Here is a 22,777-nt window from a genome sequence, read left to right on the forward strand (position 1 = left end):
CTAATAAATTTGTTAGTCTCTAAGGGGCCACAAGTACTCCTTTTAATTTGTCATGGTTCCCTTATCTCTGGGTTTATTGCCAGCCTGTGCAAGCTGTGATGCAGATAAACTCACCTAATAGACATGGTCATCCCAGTTTGGCATTTCAGAGGGAGACATTAGAAGCTCCAACTTTACTGAGTAGAGGAATATTTGTATCCGAACCATTGCACAGGACATTTCGGAGGAGCATATTTGTGTGGAGAGGGCGGGTGGAAGCGTGCTGCTGAGATGGAAAAGTTCTTGAGTATCTATGCACAGCCGTTTCAGCAATTGCTACTATCGCCAGCAAAAGAGAAAAGAAATCGCACTAATTAGATATATGACATTCTAAGGGCTATAGGTGGTTTCTCAACGGCGTGGAGCAGAGTGGCGCAGCGGAAGCGTGCTGGGCCCATAACCCAGAGGTCGATGGATCGAAACCATCCTCTGCTATTTACCTTTTGCTCCTTTAAAAATGTGTTGCTTTATTGTAGTGACATTTTTCAATACTTATGTTAAAGCTAAAGTTATTTCACCTGAATGCTCCGTTGGGCAATAGTCTATCACTTAATTTATTCAAAAACTGTTTTGGGGGCATACACCTATCAGTTATTATTCATTGTTAATCATATTTTGTGATATTATTTATTGATTTAAGGGACAATAAAGTCATTGCTGTCTAATACTCATATATAGTGAAAATATATTTGTATCTACAACAGTACTTCATGGGCCGTTACTTCCGATATAATAATAATAATTAATAATGCACAAAGAGCCTATGATTAATTATGATGAGTACTAATGGTAGTTCGTTGCACACAGAGGCTTTACGGATGATCTATTGTGTTAAGCATTGAAAAAACAGAATCAAAACCAACAAACAAAACAGATAGCCAGACTAATGTTTCAGTGTTATTGTTTAATCTTTTATTTTTCTCTTTATCATAGTAAACTGCGGCATAGGTTATTATTCACAACTATTCACTCTGATTCTACACGTTTACTGCCAATAATTTATTCTGATTAATACTCGTTATTTGACTTCCATTCTTTTATTTTAGAGTCTGATCCTGCAAGAGGCTGAAGTTAATGAGACTAGAGGGCAGCTGTGAGGATTGGCTCTGGTAAGCTCTGATCTTGCCATTGGATCTGCTCTGAAACATGGATCCCAAAGGGCTGCATCTTGCAGGATTCCTCCCCCTCCCACATCTGGTTGAAGATTGGGTACCTTCATTAGGAATCATTCCAAAGAGATTGTGGGGTAAGTAATTCATTATTCAGTTTGTGATTTTTCCAAAGTGTTTTTTTTCCTTACTGAAATTAGGTTACTAAAGAAAATCTACAATATCAACAGTATTAATAAAATGGGAGGGGGGATGAGGGAGATCTTTAGAAGCCACTTACAATACATAATACAACGTGGAACGCGTAATGGATTGTAAAATGCTACTTGGCAAGCAGAACTGCAACATTAAATATGTGGAGCTAAACTGCACAGAAGGAAAAAAATAAGCATAAATAAGGTGGACTAAAATGCAACACGTAGGCAACAATGTAAAATTCATAATTTAAAGCAAATCGTGCAAAATTGCAATATGTATAAGAAATTCCATCGAAAAGTAGGCAATCTGCTGAATTTTGAAAAGAAAAAAAAAAGGCATCAGTGTCAGCCCTAGGAAATGTCATGTATTTCTAGGCTCTTTTTAAAAAGAATTTGTTTATTATTGAAGTAAATTTTGCTGGATTACTTCAGGACGTAGTTAATATGTAGAATTTTACATAGGGGGAAAAATAACACATCTATGAAAAAACATATGCTATGATGTTACCTCAATAGGATCAATTCTGAAGCTATAGTCAGGTGGTTCCATGGTGTAATGGTTAGCACTCTGGACTCTGAATCCAGCGATCCGAGTTCAAATCTCGGTGGAACCTAGATTTTTTTTTTTCAGGTTTTATTGTGTGACTTAGTTTCTGTACTAAATAGTGCCAAGTAAGTATGCTCTTATATTAAGTATATAAATATTATTTCAATGGAACCTAAAAGTCTTCATATTTTATTTATTATATTTTCTTTACTGCCAAGTAAATATAAAAACTGTGGATTTAATTGGAAAATATATTTAAAATGACAAACAAAGGCACGTTATAGCACATTATACATTGAATATTATATGTGTATTGGATGTCACTGGAAAATGAATGGAAAGGAAATTTTATTTAAAGGAGAAAACAAACTGCAGGGTGTTTATAGCTATATCTATATCAATTTTCTTGTGATTCTGTTATTACCTTCAAATATAAACTAAAGCTAGTAATTGCTTGTACTGTGAGGTCATTATAACGTTGCTAGAAGAATTCTGTAGTGTGTATGAGTTATGGGGCAAGAATCATTTGCTCCTTCTATAGTGAAATGGAAGTAATCCTAACTATAGCAAAAGTAAGTATTTATTATCTAACTTTAACTGTGTTGGGCCTATCTGTGAATTTATCTTTTGTTATTCACATTTTAGCTTTAAAATGTTATCTAGAACTATAATATTCTATAATAAAAGCACCCAATGAAACAGCCCCACAAATCTTATATAAAGCATCAGAAGCGGGTTGGCTTGCGTCGTGTCAGCGTCTTGTATGCGAGTTCAGTTCGAAATGCTGCATTCTTTTGCATGCACAGCACTATGTATCAAAACAGGAGACAGCTTTGCCTTTTTTTAACAATCAAAGCTGCAGTCTGAGGCACGTTCCTTGCCACTTTAATGTGTGAGAGGGACTGATCAGTGCAATCAACATATTGTACAGGTGAGGAGGAGTGAGATTTAGCGAAGAATAAAGTCTATATTTAGTAAGATACATTTTCTCGCAAAGAACCTCTGTTTTAATGAATGGGAGCAAAACGTGACAGAGAGTCGCACAATGAGTCAATAATTGTTATTAGCCAGTTGTACAGAAACTGCTGCCACCATCTGGTTCTATGGTGTAATGGTTAGCACTCTGGACTTTGAATCCAGCGATCCGAGTTCAAATCTCGGTAGAACCTTATTTGTTTGCGGTATTTTTGCCAGCTTTCTTTCTTAAAAAAATCATTACAGATATTGGCACAGCAGGTAAGTGCTTATTTATGAAGTTGGAAGACATTACATAACAAAATAAAAGGGGCTGAATGAATAAATACATCTGTTGGTAGTTACTTTTTTGCAAGACAATCTCTTTTAAACAAGATTGTTCATATATGCACTGCACTTTCACATTATTCTTCATGTTCTGATACCAAATAGGGTAATATTTGTGCTTTATAAAAACTTTAAATAAACACTGCACCGTGTTTTTATGGTTCCTATACAAATTATTTTGCTGTTTCATTTCACCTAATACATTCAGTCCTTACATTTTAAACAGGTTTTGTTTAAATCTGGCATAGTGTGATGCCCAATTATATAAAATCCTTTTATTCAAAAGCTGAATTTTATTTTTTTAAGAGCAGTTTAGTCAAATTTTATACTACATTCTAAAATGTGTCCTTTAAAAGTCACTATTATTGTTGCCTGGACACTGGTGGGGTGGGGTTAGGCCTCTCTACACAGATTTGCACAAGTTAATTACACTGTGAGCACAAAGAAGAACAGGAGTACTTGTGGCACCTTGGTAAGGTGCCACAAGTACTCCTGTTCTTCTTTTTGCGGATACAGACTAACACGGCTGTTACTCTGAAAACTGTGAGCACAGTTAGTTCAGTTTAACTGTAATGTATTGCAGTTTAAAGCTGCTGTTAACTGAGTTAAACCAAACCAAGATAAGAGTATCCAGACCAGGGCCGGCACAACCCATTAGGCGACCTAGGCAGTTGCCTAGGGCGCTACAATTTGGGGGGTGGCGATCACAGCGGTATTTCGGTGGCGGGACCTTCCACCACCTTTGTGGGGGGCGGCATTTTGGGGCGGGACCTTCTGCGGCCTAGGGCAGCAGAAAAGTTGGCGGCGTTCCTGATCCAGACCACCTTTTGCTTTGGTTTAAAAACCACCTATTAAAAAGCTGCAACTCTGCATAGAGACTACTCCCTAGAGTCATTGGCTCCACATAATCTCAGATCCCCTCACCTGCTCTCTATTTCCAGCCAGTTTATGCTGGGGCAACCTGAGAGCTCCATAGTGCATAGATGCAGAGCCCTCCCTTCTGCAGGCAGTTCCTTTCTTTCCCTTACATTGCCCAGGTAACCCCACCAACTGTGTTAAAAGGTGCAAAGGGTATTTAACTGCCCAAAGAGTCAGATCGGGTACCTAGTGGGATTTTCAAAAACACCTAACTGATTTAAATGGATGTTAGGCACCTAGGTGGTTTTGAAAATCCCAGTAAGCCCCTATCTGAATCTTTAGGTGACTAAATAACTTTAAAAATCTGTAGCATCTCCCACACCAGGAAGAATTTCACACTGTAGGTACCGAGAACAATTTTGTAAAGAAACAGCCCTTGGAGGTGCTGTTTACAGACTCACGAAAACAAAGCAGAAAGTTACATTTGTCTTATGTTTGGGAAGCTCCTTCCCAATCTTGATGGCTACAAACTTATTCTGAAAATTAAATCTTGGCTTCTGGAGCACAATTCTGCTTCCAGGAGATGGATTATACAGCAAATTCCTTAGTTGCAGAATCAGAGTACAAGTCTTTGCATTCAAGTGCTTTAAATGAACTGACTACAGTGTAGGTACTTGATGCTACAGTATAATCAGTTACTTACCAGTTTGTTCCCCATAGTGGTTTTCAAAGTTAGGAACCCCACAGGAGCCATCTGGCTGGCTTACATAGTCACTCAGTACTATAGTAAGTGAGGGTAACTGAACATTTCCTACAATTAGCTGAAAGGTTTTTGCTTGCATACTTTGACTGGGAAGAGTTGGTAGTGTTTTAGTCCAGATATCTTATCAACAGTAGATGTAAAGTACTGTTATTGCCGTGAGTCCAAAGGCAACTCTAAATGAGGAACATTTATTTTCCTTTCGGCAGTTTAATGACCGTGCAATAAGCTTAAAGAAAAGTGGCGCTGGTATCTCATTCGCCAGACTGATCGGGACCAACAACCTTGGACAATCAGCACACTCAGCCCTGGGGAGGGGCTGGCAGGATAGTGAGATATGGGCTCACTCAGACTCTGGTCTCTGAAAGGGACATCGAAGGACAGTCTCCTCCCCTCACATTAGGTTAATAACCATCTCAAAACATTTTAAAAACAAACATTTGTAGGAAGTACATTGTGTGGGGCTGCTAGGCTTTCAGAGAGATGTGTGTCTGTGTCGAGGCAATATGCACCTTGGAATAAGATGAGGTCCATGTATGGAACTAAACAAAATCACCACAAAATTAGATTCAAAGATATTTATTAGGGCAATTCAAGTTCATGCTCCTTTTGAAATACAAAGCACCAGAGTTTAGATAACTGATCATCATCCAAATATCATCCAGTTGAAGCTGCTGAGCTGTGTACAGACATGTATTTATTAGCTATCATAGTCCCAGATCGTATTCACTTGAAGTATTGTGAACAAACAAAAATACATTGGCGCAGTGGCTGCTAAGAGGCAAACTCTCTTATTTCTGAGGTCTGGGCAAGATGTCTTTACAACACTTACCCTTCCCATTAGAGACCTCAGAAGAATACTATAATACAACTCCTCTCACTACCAGTACATTAAATGTCTGGGATATTTTAATGGCATTAAAGACAACCTCCAAATACAGTTTAGCATTTTCATTTTGCCAAAGATTTTTGAACACAGATTTAGTTTTCCTTAAAAAAAAAAAAAAATCCACAGCAAACCCCCACATTGTTTTGTACTCAGCGATGAATTGTCCCAGCACAACATTCAACTGAGAAGTAAAGCACTATGGTTGTGACTACACTAGGAACATTACACATTGGTGATTCAGGGTGCTGTCAACAAATGTAAATAAACTGCTGCTGCAAAACAGTTTAATTGCAAGTGTAGACAGGACTACATTATGTTCAGCAGTTTCAGAAACTAGCTAGCTGCACCCATTGTCAACAAGGCATAACTTTCCTAATGTAGACGTAAAGGCTAGAATCTGATCTTAGATACCTGATGAGCATTCCCAACATACCTAAAATCATAAGGGTTTCCAGTTTTAAGCTGAAACCTCAATGAAGCAAAAAATTTAGAGAGTCTCTGAAAAACACTGAAAAATTATGATGTTTGCAATGTTAAACTTTGCGGAGGAGGTTCCTGAATGTTTCACAAACTGACAGTTAATAGAAAAACTATTTTTTTTAAATGATAAAATCAGATTTTTTTTATTCCAAAAATAATCTAAATTTTTCTAAAAATTAAACACTGAAAAGAAATCAGAAAACTCCCACAATCCCTAATTATAGAACACCTGATACGATATGTAGCCACTACAGCTATTTGTTGGATGAGCATTCAAAATGCACTCTTTTTTAAAGAGATGTCGTGGCATGTAACAGTTCTAAGAGATTGTTACACCGCTACTTTTTAAGTGCGGAGCATTTCAAATTGAGAAGCTGAAAGAAAGTGAATTCTTAATCTGATGATTTTCTTAATTTCCCTTTATATAATGGGAAAGAACAACTAGTATTTTACAGCCAGCCTTGTCTCATCTGATACTGTTCCTGTGGAATCTCAAGTATGGAAAGAGAATCTATTGAATGAAACAGGCATGTGTGTGCAAGCAAAATGGCAGAGAGGGTTTTTGTTCAGTGATGGGCAGCTGCCAATGAGATGAAGCTGTTCTTACTCTCTAGATTTACTTAAAGACAAGTTTCAGAGTAACAGCCGTGTTAGTCTGTATCCGCAAAAAGAAGAACAGGAGTACTTGTGGCACCTTAGAGACTAACAAATTTGTTAGTCTCTAAGGTGCCACAAGTACTCCTGTTCTTCTTTTTGTAGATTTACTTAAAGATTCCTACAGGAAGATAGTTCTTTCACAGCATAGTGAAGAACTAAATTTTAATCAAAAATTTAAACTGAGAACCAGTTTTTCACATTGTCAAGTATATCCACATTTTCCTTTACAAAAATAAACAAACTGTACACAGAACTGAAGCTATATATATAAATTAATATATCAACCAGTTTTAAGCCATATATACATATAAAAACATATGTATATACTAACTTAGAGCAATAAAACTTAATTACAATGTAATTCCATTGAAGGGTTCTGGGGATATCAGAATAGATCAAGAAATTAAAACTGAAGGGGTCATGTTGCTTTCAAGTACTGAAGATGTTCACAAGCTTCATGTAATCCACAGATCATTCTTTAACCGACAATTTTAAATTTTTTTTGGATGTGTAGGTTTTCCAGGATCTCCCTGCTGCTCCAAACTCTTTTTGTAGCACAGAGGTAGATTGCTCTAGATGTTCAGTTATTGCGTCAAATGTAACATTTTATTAAAAAAAACAACCAAACCTGAAGGCTTACTCTGCATGCAGGTAGCCATACAAGTCGGATCCACATGCCTTTTGCATTGAAATAAAGTATTATTAAAGTAAAGGAAGCTTAGATGAAACCTGCAACCACATCAACAAGTTCATTTTAAATCAGTTGTCCCTTCCAGCAAGCCCACATATTTCAGCACCCTTTTTTTTCCCCTCCTCGTTTTGAGCCTCCTCCTATTTAAGTCAAAAACTTTTGCCTCCAACAGGAATATGATCAACTCTGCTGTTTATTTTTATTAAAAAAGAAGAAGACTGGAAGCATTGAAGGCCTCACTTCCCACATTCCAAGGGCAGATCCTGATTTCAAATATACTTCATCGAGATCTTGTATTATTAGCTTTGTGCATACACAAGTACAGTAACTGATATTAAGAAATCCACAAGATTTGCATTCATGCATTTCCTGAGATCATGACAAACCCCATTCATATTTTCTCAATAAAATGTGAAAGCTGAAATCATTCCAGTTTTGAGAGAGCCACTAATCAAAACAAGCATGAGGCTGCTATGAAATCTGGTGGAAGCCTTGTAATGGCTGGAATTTCACATCACATCCTTAAACATCCCTCCCTGAACTGCGAGGCTGTAGAGAAGGTTACATCCATCAAGCACCGTTTTTTAAGCTTGTTAAATTAAGCAGCCATGTAATGTATGTAAAAATGCCCCCAAACTAGCACTATCCGTTTACATTATATTCTTATCAGCTCAAGAATGTTCCAAAATTAAGATTTTAGTTAGAGGCACTCAACAAATTTATCTGGTCTCTGGATTCAATCTGACACTGTGTATGCTCAGGACTAGCCAGAAATGGAGTAGCAGAGGTATTATAAATCAGGACTGAGGTCTAGCGTAGAACCAATGTAGGGTGAAGACTGCAGGGCACATGGCGACATCATGCCTGTCTGCAGATGGGGTCACCATATCTCGCGTTCATAAACAAGTCAGACAAAAGAAAATAAAAGTTACAGAAAAGATTAATTCACGATGAAAGTTTCTGAGGAGAGAGATTAACATGGTTTAACTATTTGTACAAACCAGCCTGTTAGCAAAAATCCTTAATGAAAGGACTGTATTACAACCATTTAGTATTATTAAAGACATTCCATTTATATCAGAATGTTCTCCCTTGTGGTTAGTGTGTCTGTAGGAAGCTTGTTGCCAATGTTTTGGTAAGTGAATAAACCTTTGTTTTGTGTAGGGGTGGAAGGAGTCAATTAAATCTTTCAATTACATTTTTCATCGGTTGCTTTGTGTAAAATCCTAATTTTTTGGTTAACAAGGCAAAAAGAGTTCTAAATTACGGTACACTTAACACAACAATTCTAACCAGGGTGGCTGTTCTTGCCTGGTGAAAGGAATCACATACATAAGGACTACAATAGCTCCTGGTTGAGGGCGCCAGTTCTGTAAAAGTGGTGAGAACCCTCAGCCTGCGTTAGCTTCACTCCGAGTCAAGGGCATTGTACACCTAGAAGAAGGTGCTCACCATATCTTGCAAGATCAGACCTTAACTAAACAAGGAAGTCCCAAATATGCAGGAGGTCAAGCACAATATGAGTCTAACAGACCCTGTAGGGAACCAAGGCATTCAAAATAAAAAATTGAGCAATGGTTCTTTGTATTAAGTAAGTAATATTCCGCAATTCAGAAAAGTGTACTGGTCATACACTTGGCTAGTGCATAGCATCCTCAATTGCATAGAATGTTTCCAGTGCTGAGTTCATAACTAACCTATGCAAGTTTTTTCCATCTTTTGTAAGCCTGATTTGTCACCACTTGATATCCATGCTGCTTGCGGTTTGATTTACTGCACAGTATTTGGTGTGCAGAGTTTCCTGGACCTTCTTGGAGTCCATCCCTTCCAGCCAGTCCTGGTACAGCTTTTGCACATGCATGCTGGTTTCTGGGAGCCTGACAGGAATTGCAGCATACACTTCCTCCATCTGGCTGAGCAATACTTTGTCAGGTTTTCCATCTTCAGTCTGGGCTTGGCCTTTTCCATTTAAACACCCTAAAAATAGAACACCACAGCCGTGAGACGGGATTAGTTTGTTTGGGAGAAGAACCAGTGATGAGCTCCCAAAATCCTAAGAACCGGTTCCCTACCGGGTCCTCGGTGGCACTTCGGTGGCAGGGGGGTCTTCACTCGCTCCAGGTTTTCGGCGGCATTTTGGCGGCAGGTCCTTCACCCGGAGTGAGTGAAGGACCCACCGCTGAAGACCCGGTAGGGAACCGCGTGGTGAGTACAAGCCCCATGTGCCTGTCTCCCCCTCGCCACCCACCCATCCAACCCAACCCACGTCCTGCCTCCGACTGCCCCCATCAGAACCCGCATCCCATCAGCCCCCCCCTTTTCCCCTGACCACCCCCTCCCAAGACCCCCCACCCTAACTGCCCCCCAGGACCCCACCCCCTACCCAACTCGCCACGCTCCCTGTCCCCTGACTGCCCTGACCCCCCCATCCACCACCACCCCAAAAGACCCCCGGGACTCCCACACCTACCCAACCCCCCCGTTCCCCAACCCCTGACTGCCCCCCAGAACCTCCGCCTCCTCCAACTGCTCCCTACCCCTTATCCAACCCCTCCTCCCAGCCTCGGCCTGGCCCCCTTACCATGCTGCTGTGTAAGGATGCCGCGCAGCCACTGGAGCTTGCAGCCCCACCCCCTTACCCAGAGAGGTGAAATTAAGCTGGTACGCCCCCGTACGGCATACCGGCAAGAGCCGGTGTGCTGTACTGGGATGGCCCAGCTTCCCCAGGGGGCAATTTAAAGGGCCTGGGGCTCCCAGCAGGGGCTGGAGCCCCAGGCCCTTTAAATTGCCACCAGAGCCCTTCTGCTGGAGCTCTGGGGTAGCGGCAGTGGGGCTCTGGGGGCTATTTGAAAAGTCCGTTGCTCCCCCTGCTTCTACCGCCCCGGCCCTTTAAATAGCTGCCAGAGCTCTGGAGTAGCAGGGGGCTCCAGCTGCCTCTGCCACCCCGGTCCTTTAAATAGCTGCTGGAGCCCCACCGCTTCCCCCAGGGCTCCGGCGGCTATTTAAAGGGCTGGGGCGGTAGACGCAGGGGAGCCCCGGGCCCTTTAAAAAAACCCCAGAGCCCTAGGGTAGCAGGGGGCTTCAGGGGCTATTTAAAGGGCCAGGGCTCCAGCTGCCTCTGTCGCCCCGGTTCTTTAAATAACCACGGAGCCCAGCCGCTTCCCCAGGGCTCCGGTGGGTATTTAAAGGACCGGGGGGTGGGTGGGCAAACTCCGGTCTGCGGGCCACATCTGGCCCACGGGACCGTCCTGTCTCCCAACTGGGGAGGCTCCTCCGGCCCCTCTCCCGCTTCTCCCCCCCTGCAGAGCCGCTGGAGCCCCACTGATGCTGCTAAAAGTCACTGTTCACCTTTAAAAATGATTCTATCGTCAGCAAGTGTCCAAATGTTGATGGGAGTTCTATAGCAACAATCTCTTCTCCTCCTCCCCTCCCTTCTTCGCCAGCTAGGTCCCACACTCTTCTCTTGCCCTCAACTCTGTATTTCAGAGGCCTTCCATTGAAACTCAGTATGGTCACAAAAGGGCAGACAACCCCTCAGCACTCTGGGCTAGCTGCTTACAGGTCACCCCGCAGAAAACAAATACTGTCCCTCTCATTTTGGACAACCTAATATATGGAATGGACTCTCAGAAAGCCTAAACAGGTGTGTTTTATTTTGGACCATTCAGATTTGATGGTGGAGTGGCAAACATCTTACTATCGTTAAAATAAGGATCAGCTCATTTTGGAACCTTCCCATGATACTCAAAGAAACAGAAAAAAGTCACCATGGATCCAGTATCATTCTTACCTCCAGGGCAGGCAAGAACCTCCACAAAATGATACAAGAACTTTCCCTTTTTCAGCTTCAGAACCATGTTCTGGATGTTCCTAAAGCCATACGCAGCTGCGAAGCGCAACACTGTCTCACCGTCCTTTTCCAGGGTGACCTCCTGGAAGTCCTTGTTTCTGTAAAGAGAGACAGAAAATTCTAAACCCTCAGATCCCTTGGGGATTACTAACAGGATGATACAAGCATTTCAGTACATGCCCACAGAGCTCACATGATAGAAGGCAAAAGGGATAACCTGAGGATGAATGGGCAGGACTTCTAGTTCCTAAGTGTTGTGGGTTAAATAAAAATTTGGGTGGAGATTGAAGAACAAATATCTATTCCATCTTCAAAGGAGAAGCATTATTAATAAAACAAGAGTTAGTAACAGTGATTTTCCAGTGGTAATTTACAGGTATCTTATGTAAGGACAATGCAAACAAGTTACTGCACTGAGGTTCATGTTATCCCATCCTATTAATACAGAGATCCAAAATCCAACTTACTTTAGTATTTTGTAGGTGATTTCCTGGACATCCATATCAAACAGCTCCTTGGCAGCATGTTTAAAGATGTGCTCCAGGTACCCATCAGATCTCCTCCCATCATGCCGTACTACGTCCTCCTCCTTTATTTCACCAAACCTTAGAAAATGGACAAAAAGGAGGGAGAAAGAAGTTCAGAGTCTGATCATTTCACTTGAAGAAAATGAGATTTGTTTTTCTTTCCCATAACATTTTTTGTCAGGGGAAAAACACATTTGTTCCTAGAAATGAACTTGTCCAATTTGTGTTTTGAGACAATGGTAAAATGAAAATGGCAAAAGAGAAAAAATAAAATTGTAGTTTCAAGCAACTAAAGTTTAACAAAATATATTCATACATAATAGAATGAAATGGCTTGGAAACAGCCATCAAGGCCAGCTGGTTAAGCTGGTTCAGAGGCATTTTAAAAGCCACACTCAAAGTCACATGGAAACTGAGTCGTATCAGTATTCAGGCAATTTGAAAACACTTGTTTTAACTGTGAAAACCCCCAGCCAAAACAAAATTAATGTGAAAGAATAAATATCAGATCATGTTCATTGTAATGTAGGAGGCACTTTTAACCTTGAAGGATCTAAAAGTACTTTACAGATCATAGGCCTGATCCTGCAAACTTTTGCTCATGAGAGCAGTTCTGCTGCCTTCCATGGGACTACGTGTGTGCCTAAGGATTTCCAACACGGTGTTTGTAAATTGATATAGAAACAATATAGAGGGATCATTCCATGGAACATGGTAGCTTTGGACAGCAGGAAGTGAAAAATACTATATCCAATTGACATTGGATTAACCTGTAGGCAGAACACAATTATCCAAGCTGAAATTTGTAGAATAAATAAGTAAATAAATACAGGAATTGACTCATGTCTGGTCAAAGAATCGTACTGTACTGAATGATCTCTAGTGACCAAAATGGCAGTTTTAAGCTGCAACACAAGGTGAGCAAGTGATTGGAATGCAGCCCTACAGAATCACTGGCACATATTTTATCTTTCCGATAGAAAAGGAGTGGTTAGGAATACATGGCATCACTATTGTGAGAAAAAGGCGTTTTTGACAGCAGTCCCAGACTGTTGGCTGCTCCAGGGATAATAAGTTCTTCACCCTGCTCTCACTTCTGCTGGAAAACTATCTGTAGCTCTGGTCTACTTTGCACTCCTCCCTGAGCATCCCAGCATGACCTGTGTGCTATATAGATTGTGCACTCTGCTGGCAGCAGCAGCCCGAGCCCTTACATTCAACCAGAAATCAAAGGCAGGAATTGTTAATGCAAAATAATATATCAAACATCTAACTTAAAAGAACCACAGAAAAGTTGGGGTTTTATTCCTAAGGAACTAGCTACATTTAACAAGTGAGAACCAGGCATACAGCATGTCCACCTGCTCTTTGAGCCAGACCATTAGTGGTGGATTTATTTAATTGATGGTGATTTTTGTTGTTACCAGCTGTGGTTTTGTTTGGTGTCCGTATGTCCTGTATTTGCCTAACTTCTATTTATGTTAATGTTCTCCAGTTAAGATAGTAATGATCAGAATTACAACAGAAGTAATTTAGGATTAAAAAGTAACTTGAACAAACAATCACAATGATTATACCACAGCTTCAAGTGTTATAGATTCTAGGACTGGAAGGGACCTCAAGAGGTCATCGAGTCCAGTCCCCTGCCCGCATGGCAGGACCAAATACTGTCTAGACCATCCCTGATAGACATTTATCTAACCTACTCTTAAATATCTCCAGAGATGGAGATTGGTGCTTATTTTTAAAGAGGAGTTTAATTTTGTTTAAGTCTAATATTAAATGTAAGATTCCATTGGAGCAGCTTTTGTTCTCACTTCATTCCTATTCCTCTGAAGATCTACTTTTAATGGGTGAAAAATCACCACAGGGAAGGGTGAAGATTTGTGATGTCAAGTCTGGTAGTCAATTCTGATATCACGTTATCCCTCTTAAGGTGTTGCTCTCACCCTCTAATATAAATTAGCCCAAATACAGCTTAAAAGACATTCCAATGGAATGTTTAAAATTTGAGATCGAGCTTGGTCTTTAATCATTTAATAAAACAAAAAGCCACCAACCTGGCCCTCTCTGTAAGCTTTTAAAAAATGGGTACCTTTAACTCACAGCCAGTGCAGCCCCATTAGCAGAAGTAATCACGGAGGCTGTAGTGTAAACAGGATTTAGGCATTCTTATCACTGTGTAACCTAGACTTCCCTAGTGTAGACAATGGCTAGGTGGGATACAATTTGAGGATGAAGGGATAAACTCAAAGGGATTTTGGATAGTCTTGAAGGAGCTTTCTTCCACTCTTTGCAGGAGAGTGAGTTTGTCACTTCATTATGCAGCTGTGGAACGAGACTGGACTAACATGCATCACACACAACTTGGAACTGGATAACCTTTGAGACTCTACCTTTGTAACTAACTAAGTGGCCTAGGAATTCTGTGAGTGTACATGATGGTTTCCATACTGGGCAGCGAGTAAACAAATACTCTAATGTTTTGCAATGACCTGGCTTTTCTCTGCTGTCGTTTAACCAATAGATGTATTTATTTGATCTAATGTGGATAGAACCTAGTTGCTCTATTCAGGGAAAAAAACATTTACCATTCCCAAAGAAGGTGATGTTCACTTGTCACTAATTCTGCATGAAGACAATAGGAAAAATGGAAATTCACTGTGAAGATGCTGGTCTGAATGAGAGGGGATGACAGAACACAGAATAAACCCCACAGAAATTGCCCCAGCCCAGTCTAGTGGGAAGCTGGGTACTAGAAGGAGAACACAACCTGACGGAATGAGTAGTTAACCCTTACACACGTTCAATTATAGCAAAGCTTTAAAAACAAAACAAAACAAAACAAAAAAAAAAACATATAGATGTGGACACCAAAAGACCCCATGATAACACTAACACAAGTCATCATTTCAGTGGAATCCAGAATCTCTCCACTTTATACAGATCTAATACTACTGCACAAAGATACAAATAAAAGCTACTTGGGTTTTTTTTTTAATCATATCCATTGCAGACACCAAAGCCTATTGAACATACAATCTTGGCACACCACAGGTTTCATTCTTTCAAATTAGATTTTTTTAAAAATTAGAGAGGAATCCATTTAGGAAGGGGCTGCTGTTTTAGATGATTGGTTTTGGATTAATATAAAAATATATCCATTAGAAAGGGCTATCTGTTGCATTTTATCACTTCATGCACTGGGAGATACAAGAGACCTCTGAAAGAAAAATGCTTGTTTCTTTAGGCACTGTGCATGTGAACAGGTTTCAGTGTAGTCCGGTTTTGGTGCATGCAAACTTTCTTGTTTTGAATAGCTTATTTGTTTGAAATAGCACTGTACATGTGGTGACTTCTATGTATGGCAGAACATTATTTGATCACTGGCACAATGACAACATAGCCCACAGCGAAAGTAACTTACAAACTGTCTACAGCCGCTTCAGCCACTTCTTTCATAGATATATTTTTCTGCTCCATTATTTGGACAATTTCACCTGTAAGGCAATGCAGGATATTTTATCTTAAACACAAACCAAAGTACACACAGTCTCTCTCTTCAAGAAAGCAGATAGCTGAGAGACAAGCAGAGCAAAAACAAATAGACAGTGTGGTATGAAGTACGGTTGCCAACCCTCCAGGATTGGCCTGGAGTCCCCAGGAATTAAAGATTAATCTTTAATTAAAAGATTATATCAGGTGATAAAATCTCCAGGAATAGATCCAAAATTGGCAACCCTCGTATGAAGCCATGAATGAGTCTTGCGGGTCACCCCATATGAATTCCAAGAATACCTTTACTCCATACCACATCACCAGACATTTCTGGATGTGCCACATACCAAACTATGTTGGCAGTGTTTAAGAATGAATTAATAACTTTCAACCTATCACTGGCCCAGTATCAGATAATATCCCTCCTGAGCCTTGGGACAGAGTGGCATTTGGGAGAAATTTCCACATTGCCCAAAAAGGAAGAAAGTTTTTTGGGGCAGGTTAATCTTAAAAGACAACCCTTTCCTTCCATTCCCCCTGCCCCTCTATGCAAAAAAAAAAAAAAAAAAAAAAAAAAGGCAGCTGTTTGAAGCTGCTGGGGGGCAAGAAGGTTGGAAGGAGTAGTCCTCCCAGGAGAGATGTATTAATGAATTAACAGGCGGAATGTAGATAAGGAGGACAAAGCACAAACTAAATGCTGGCCAGGACAGCTTTTGCCTGTCAGAAAGGTTTGATTGCAGTGCAAGTTCAGATAATTGGTCTGGATGAGACAAGGAGAGCGGAACACAGATGCAAACAGTTTTTGTTCTTTTATCTACCACACACCCAATCTCTATGCAATACATATAGAGTCAGTAACTCAAGAAAGGGTCCTTTTTTAGAATCAGATGAAACTAAACCTTATTTTGACAACTACAAAATGCTAAATGAATAAAAAGCTGACCTAGCATAAAGTCAGTTCAAACAACTGGTGAATCATGCTGCCATTTTATATAGGAGTACATTTAAAGGAGGTTTTACCTGATGTTAGAACACAATCAACGTCTTGAGAGTTATACAAGGGGGTGTAAAAATCTTCCCGTAGTGCTTCCAATTTTTTGTCATAGCAAGGAGCCACGATTATATGGAAAATTTTATCTGGAGATAGGTTCTAAGGAATAAAAAGGGCACATCTGAATGTTGTGAAAAGACCAAGAACGCATGGAGACAAACATGGATAAAAATATTATTGCAGAAAATTACACAGGTTATATTTACAGTCACATTAGGTCTGAAACTAACTGCAAGTCACAGCAACTGGGGCAGCAAGTAAAACATTTACCAAGCAGTCAATAAAATGTCAGGACAATCAGAACCAAGCACTTCCCAAAGTACCTGGCCAAGACCAGGACAATGATTAGCAAAACTGTACGACTTTCATGTGTGAAAGTCTGAGCAATTTAAAATGACATTCTACTTTTTTTTTTTTTTTTTTTTTTTGCTGTTTGGTGTTCTGTAATGTAATTTAAATGAAAATCCAGGATTACTGGAATGCAGGGTATCAGTTACCAAGTGTTTGTAACTTGACTTTCATGTGTTTAGGAAATGATTAATAGTTACTGTGACTTTTTTCTGTATTGTAGTTTTGCATTTTTTTGGCGCAGAACCCCCCAGGAGTAATAGATTGTTAAGTATTATTATCCCCATCTGTCATATGGGGATAGGGTGACCAGATAACAAGTCTGAAAAATCGGGGCACTTTTTTGCGGGGAGGGGAGAGAAGAGGGAGGAGTATAGTTGCCTATGTAAAACAAAGCCCCTAATATCCGGATGGTCCCTATTATATTGGGACATCTGGTCACCCTACATGGGGAAACTGAGGCACACAGAGGACATGACTTGCTTAAGACCATACCTAAAATTAGTGGCAGAGTCAACTTGTGAACTCAGAACCAATGGATACTTCAGTTCTGAGCATGCAAATGCTTCAGATTGATCTGAGATGACAGAGCATTGCATGCTGGGAACTGTAGTTTCTGCATGATATCCTCTGCTTTAAAGATTGTATTGTAGAACTCTGTGGGCAGCATTTGGCATGCCAGCTTTACTTTGGTCACTCGGGATTTCACTCTCTATATAGAAAAAAAAAAATCTATCTCCATGAGGTATTGAGAGCACAAGGACAGCAACTATGTTCAGCCAGTGTGGGGTGAAATTGAGAGGTTCTTTGTTTTGCACACCTGCATAGCAGCAAAGCACAATCTAGCCTGAGATGTAAGGACAGACAGTTTAGGAAGAATGAGGGGGTGGGAGGAGGTGTAAGACATCTGTAATTAAATATTAGAAACCAACATGCAAGAGAACAATTCGCTAGAACAGTCATGAAAAGCAGAATTAGTTACCTGTTGCCTGGCAAAGTAACCCTTCACCAGGGACCCCATGATCTGCTGCGGAGACTTTGCAGTGCAAATGTGTGGAGTCACTGGGTTGGTAAGCACCCTTTCAGCATACCGGATCCAACCTAGAATTATAGTGAATGAAGCAAAGTTGAGAACATATGGAAATGGCTCCTTGAGGAAAGGGATAAAAAAAATCCAGCATGATGAGATGGCGGGGCTGATGGGAAACTTCTTGTTAAAAGTGGAGAGGGAAGATGGACTTGTCTCCCACTGCATGCAGGAAATTTCTGCAATAACTCTTATTAATGCCAACAGAAGCTACGTTCTCTCCAGAGACTCCCTGAGTTGGTGGACTCCAAACTTTTCTTTTGGATGGAGCCGCTTTTGTTATGGATTGTTGGATGGGTGACTGGTCTCTTCTGCTCTCCCCTGGCACAGCTGCCACCAATGGTACTTATGTGGTTCCTTATTACTGTAAAATCTGAGTGCCCCACAGTCAATGTATTTATCCCCCCACCGCCCTGATGAGATAGGGCAGTTCTATTATCCAATTTTACAGATGGCCAAGAGAAACTTAAGTGACTCATCCAAGATCATGCAAAAGATCTATTGCAAAGCAGGGAGCTGAACTCTAGTGTCCTGAGTGCCAGACTAGCACCCTAACCACTTGCCCATCCTTCCTGATCTCTGTTCAGTCCATTCTCTCAGTTTCATTTTATTCTCTTCTAGGCACTCTCTCTTTTGCTGCTCTCCTCTGTTTACCCCCTTCATCTCCTCCTCTGGTGGCTCTTCCTCCTCATGCCCTCACTCAGACAGCTTGCTTAGGGTGGGAGTATCCACTGGTGCTCCCTGGCTGAACCAAGTACAGCAGAAGCAGAGAAGAGAAGCTTCAGCCAGCAGCTCTCTGCCTGACCCTTGTACAGGTGAGCTAACTCCTACATCTGGCTGTATTAAGGGCCCACAGGAGATGAAAAGACATCCAGTGACTTTCAAGGAGTCACCTGCTGTTTTACACGTAGCTCTATGAGTACTTTTGCACCGAGGGGGACCCAGACTGGGATCATACAGTTTTCCCCCCTCCTCCTTTTACTCCTTTCCTTTTCCCTGTACGCTTATTGGACAAGTCTGGGGTCTCCCTACACACTGAAGAGAGAACAAACCTCACCTCAGTATTTCATAAGACAATCACAATTTGCACTTGCTTTCAAATTTCTACTCTGATTATGCAGTTTGTCCATGTCAGCGGCCCCCATCAATAAATATTTTACTGTTCTGAAAGATACTAACAGGAGTCTACAAATGGATTTGGTGAATCTACTGGGTAATTAATTCTATTACCTAGAATCCACTGTGAAATGAATTATGTATTACATCCGCTTGAATGCCCAGACTTACGGGAGCACCTCAACTGGGGATTCAGATAATAAAGAAATAAGCCAACATTTTTTGGCAGCCATCACTTGCATCACCATTTACTAATGCTGCTCCATTCTACTCACGAGTGTAGAGTAACTCTGTAACCTTCTGTTTTCTAAGTTTCAGTATCCCAGTACACTGTAAGTGTGCCTTCTCCAGAACAGCAGAGTGGAACGAAGCATCATCTAAAAACTCTCTGCATTACTGGGAGCAAGCCTGACCAAATCAGATTTCAGCTATGGTTATACATGAAAATCAATTATCTGTATCCTCTTAAAAAAACCCACAAGCATCCCAAGTCTCTGTGTATTATTGTAGATATTAATAGATACATTCTATCTAATGTACTTTACTGACCCCATTGCTATAGCATCTGACCACGTCACAATCCTTAATGTATTTATCCTTACAACATCCCTGTGGGGCGGGGCAACACTATTATCTCCATTGTACAGCTGAGAAATTGAGACACAGATAGAGTCAATTGACTTGACTGGGTCACTCAGGAAGCCTGGAACAGAGCAAGGAATTGAACCTGGTTCTCCCAAGTTCCAGGCTAGTGTCTAACCACTGGGCCTACAATGTGTCTATTACGTTGGTAGATTTATATTTTGCCACTCTGAAAACTAAACAGTACAGAAATGTTTGGGCAGCAATATCTTAGCCCACAGGCAACACCCACTTCACAACAGACAGGTTCTCCATCCCCAAACAGATTAGTGCTTGTAAGAGAGAGACAACGGCTACAGAGCACATACTACCAGGAAACATTATATTTGTAGGCCTGTGGTAATCTTGAGATTTGGGGACCATATAGAAGCTGCACTATAAGCGAAGACATTACACAGTAGTTATACTTGTGAGTCAGCTGAAAACAGGCACTTGGACAAAGAAAAGCAGACAGTATTGTAATCAGGATGGTACTCAGATGATTTTCTCCCTGTGTATGTCAGTAGAAGGGAGCAGGATATATTTCCATGGTTTTCAGGCATGACACCTTTGCAGTATGAGGAGAATTATACAAGGCATGTGCACATTAGGGGAGCACTAGCCGTCCTCCTCCCTGGTGTTCCCAACTCTGGTTAAAAAAAGAGACAATGAGACTGACCAGTTTCACATGAGACCCTAACAGGCATTTGTCTGCATCACAGGAACACCCCCAAACTTCCCTCCCCACAGCAAACACTTATTCATCTGTGCTCAAGAGAAGCAAGGGCTGGATGAGTTAAGGGATCTGCATGTCAGGACTGAGGTGCCGTGTCAGAGCTATGAACAAGAAGTTTGTGTTGTGTTTACCTTCATTATGCCTGGTTCCAACCACTGCTATATAGGTCTCACCTTGGCACAATCAAGGTCAGATTAAAAAATGTGGAACATCTATTGATTTTCCTTTTCTTTTTAGTGTCTGGAATAAAAGTTGGACTGATAGCACTGGAATCTGAAGTCCTTTAACAATTATATGACACCCACACACCCCATACTGTGTACATGACTGTAGAACAGATTATGCCTCTAAAAAGAGAAAGTATTTCTTATTTTAAATTAGAAGTTTTACACTATGTCACTCTAGATCAATGTTCTCAGACGGCCTTGCCCTTAAACATCTGGCATGATTTTCATTAGTCATCACAGTGCTGTGCCTAGGAAGCTTGTTTTCAGAAACCAAATGTTTTCAATATGATAAATCAAACAACCCCATGGAGTTTCATTAAAATCCAAACAGCTGCAGCCAGCTAGGTAGGCCAGATTTATTTCATGTGCTGTTCTACCATGTATCTATAGCTAGGAAACGAACAAGTTTCCATTAGTTCCAGCTTCACAGTAGCATTAGTCACGGTTTAGTTATGGAAGAAGCCTTGGTGAATGAGCAATACAAGGCTTTTATCTGCACTTCACACATGCACAGTTTGTTTTCTGCCTACTCATCAATCAATAGATCTGCAGAAACCTGAAGAACTGACTGCTTCTTACTGGAGTGAATCACTTATACTTAACCATACAGACTCCTCCTATGTTTGCATTAATTCTAGGCCATCTTCTGGTTTATATTAGCTTCAAAGTACCAGTTCTGGTTTTTTTTTATTTTTTATTTTATTTTTTAAGGCCTATGAATCCACAAATCAGTGTGTAAATGCTCCCAGGCTCAGTTCATATATTATTCTCAGTGGTATTTGCTGTATGAAAAACAAACAGTCTAAAAATGTGTGGTTACTTATTGCTATAAACTACAGAGAAATACTGAGCCAGATTTATCTTCAGAATAACTCCATACACTTCAGTGGAAAAACAGTGAGAATGAATTTGGCCCACTGGGCCAAAGACATTTGAACAGCCCTGAACAGTCATCTAGTAGCAATGTACTTTCCTGCTATTTGTGAGACTTAGATTCAACTGCCTGTCCCAGTCACTTGCTTTAGGTGTCAGCAGAGGATGGGAATGTTTTGGGAACAGCAGATCAATTCCAAGCGGGAGTGCTTCATGTCACTCAACGTTGACCAATCCGGCCAATTAAGGAACAAAATCAACAAGAGCTAAAGGATAGTTTAGTCTTATCAGGCAAATGGCTGATTTGTTGTGATGCCAAGTCTTGAGTAGGGGATATAAAAGCAGAAGTAAAATGAGAAATCCTCATAGTTTCAACAGGAAAGCAGAGAAACCTCATATGATAAAAAGATTAAAATGCATCCACAAAAGATGACCCTTTATCATGGTCTCTTCAGTCTTATAATCAGAGGAGAGCATTAGTTTGAATCTCAGATCACTAAGTCATTGTATACTTAAGGGCAATGGTTCAGTACGTGGAGAACTACACCCTGAAAGAAACAGAAGTGAAACTGTTGTGCCTCAATCTGGAGTGATCTTCTGTGTACAAAACACTTTTAAACCAATATTGAGATAAAGGAATGCACCCTTTAAACAAACAGAACTTCTGGGACCAATTTATATCATAGGTTCATAGAATGCAAATAAAAAACTCAGACATTTGAAATAAAGTTGAACACATTTACTATACATGTAGAAAGCAACTGAGCATGAGGTATCCCCTCTATAGGTTGTGAATTGTGACAAAACCTGCACTCACAGAGTTGTCTACCACAATATTTTGCTCTCATTTTGCAGCAGTGGTGCTGAAAACATCTGACCCGTGTCTCCACTAATACTTACACAATAGCTAGCACCAATGCAGTTGTGCCATTGCTAAAAGCAGGTGCCAAACTTTATAGTGTAGATAAGCACATAAGTGCCCTCCATTAATTGACTGACTCATAATCGCCCTCTGGGGTGAATAAGTATTATTATCTCTGATTTGTAGATAAGGGAAAACAAATTTCCTCTGGCTCAATTCTAACACAAAACCACACTTATGGGAAATTATTCTCAAGCCCACCATACTCTCTGAGAACCTAATCTAACTCCCAGTGAAGTCAATTTGGGAATCTTGCCACTGATTTCAATGGGAGTTGGACTGGCCTCTAAATGTTAATTAAATCATGAGTAACAAGATAAATTGAGTGCTTTTTTGTTTAAACCTTACAAGCTGTAGGGAAAGACAACATGTGGCACATCTGCTTCTGAACA

The 22,777-nt window shown here is 40.6% G+C and overlaps 1 protein-coding gene and 3 non-coding genes across 4 annotated transcripts in view; 3 read left to right on the forward strand and 1 right to left on the reverse strand.

The window, feature by feature from the left end:
• Positions 1-402: 402 nt before the first annotated feature.
• On the forward strand, positions 403-474 carry TRNAM-CAU. Its single transcript has one exon. It is a non-coding gene; the product is annotated as a tRNA-Met (tRNA).
• A 1,413-nt stretch (positions 475-1,887) lies between these two features.
• Positions 1,888-1,959, forward strand: TRNAQ-CUG. The gene has a single exon. It is a non-coding gene; the product is annotated as a tRNA-Gln (tRNA).
• Positions 1,960-2,989: 1,030 nt separating this feature from the next.
• On the forward strand, positions 2,990-3,061 carry TRNAQ-UUG. Its single transcript has one exon. It is a non-coding gene; the product is annotated as a tRNA-Gln (tRNA).
• A 3,882-nt stretch (positions 3,062-6,943) lies between these two features.
• The window catches only part of NARF (nuclear prelamin A recognition factor), a gene marked incomplete in the record, with an annotated part of 29,685 nt that continues 13,851 nt past the window's right edge, over positions 6,944-22,777 (reverse strand). Inside the window, 6 exon segments of the mRNA XM_034789974.1 lie at positions 6,944-9,506; positions 11,320-11,477; positions 11,847-11,984; positions 15,334-15,406; positions 16,425-16,554; positions 17,786-17,904. Coding sequence (XP_034645865.1) covers positions 9,265-9,506; positions 11,320-11,477; positions 11,847-11,984; positions 15,334-15,406; positions 16,425-16,554; positions 17,786-17,904 — 860 coding nt within the window.

This window comes from Trachemys scripta, chromosome 14, assembly GCF_013100865.1.
Source record: "Trachemys scripta elegans isolate TJP31775 chromosome 14, CAS_Tse_1.0, whole genome shotgun sequence".
NCBI lineage: Eukaryota > Metazoa > Chordata > Testudines > Emydidae > Trachemys > Trachemys scripta.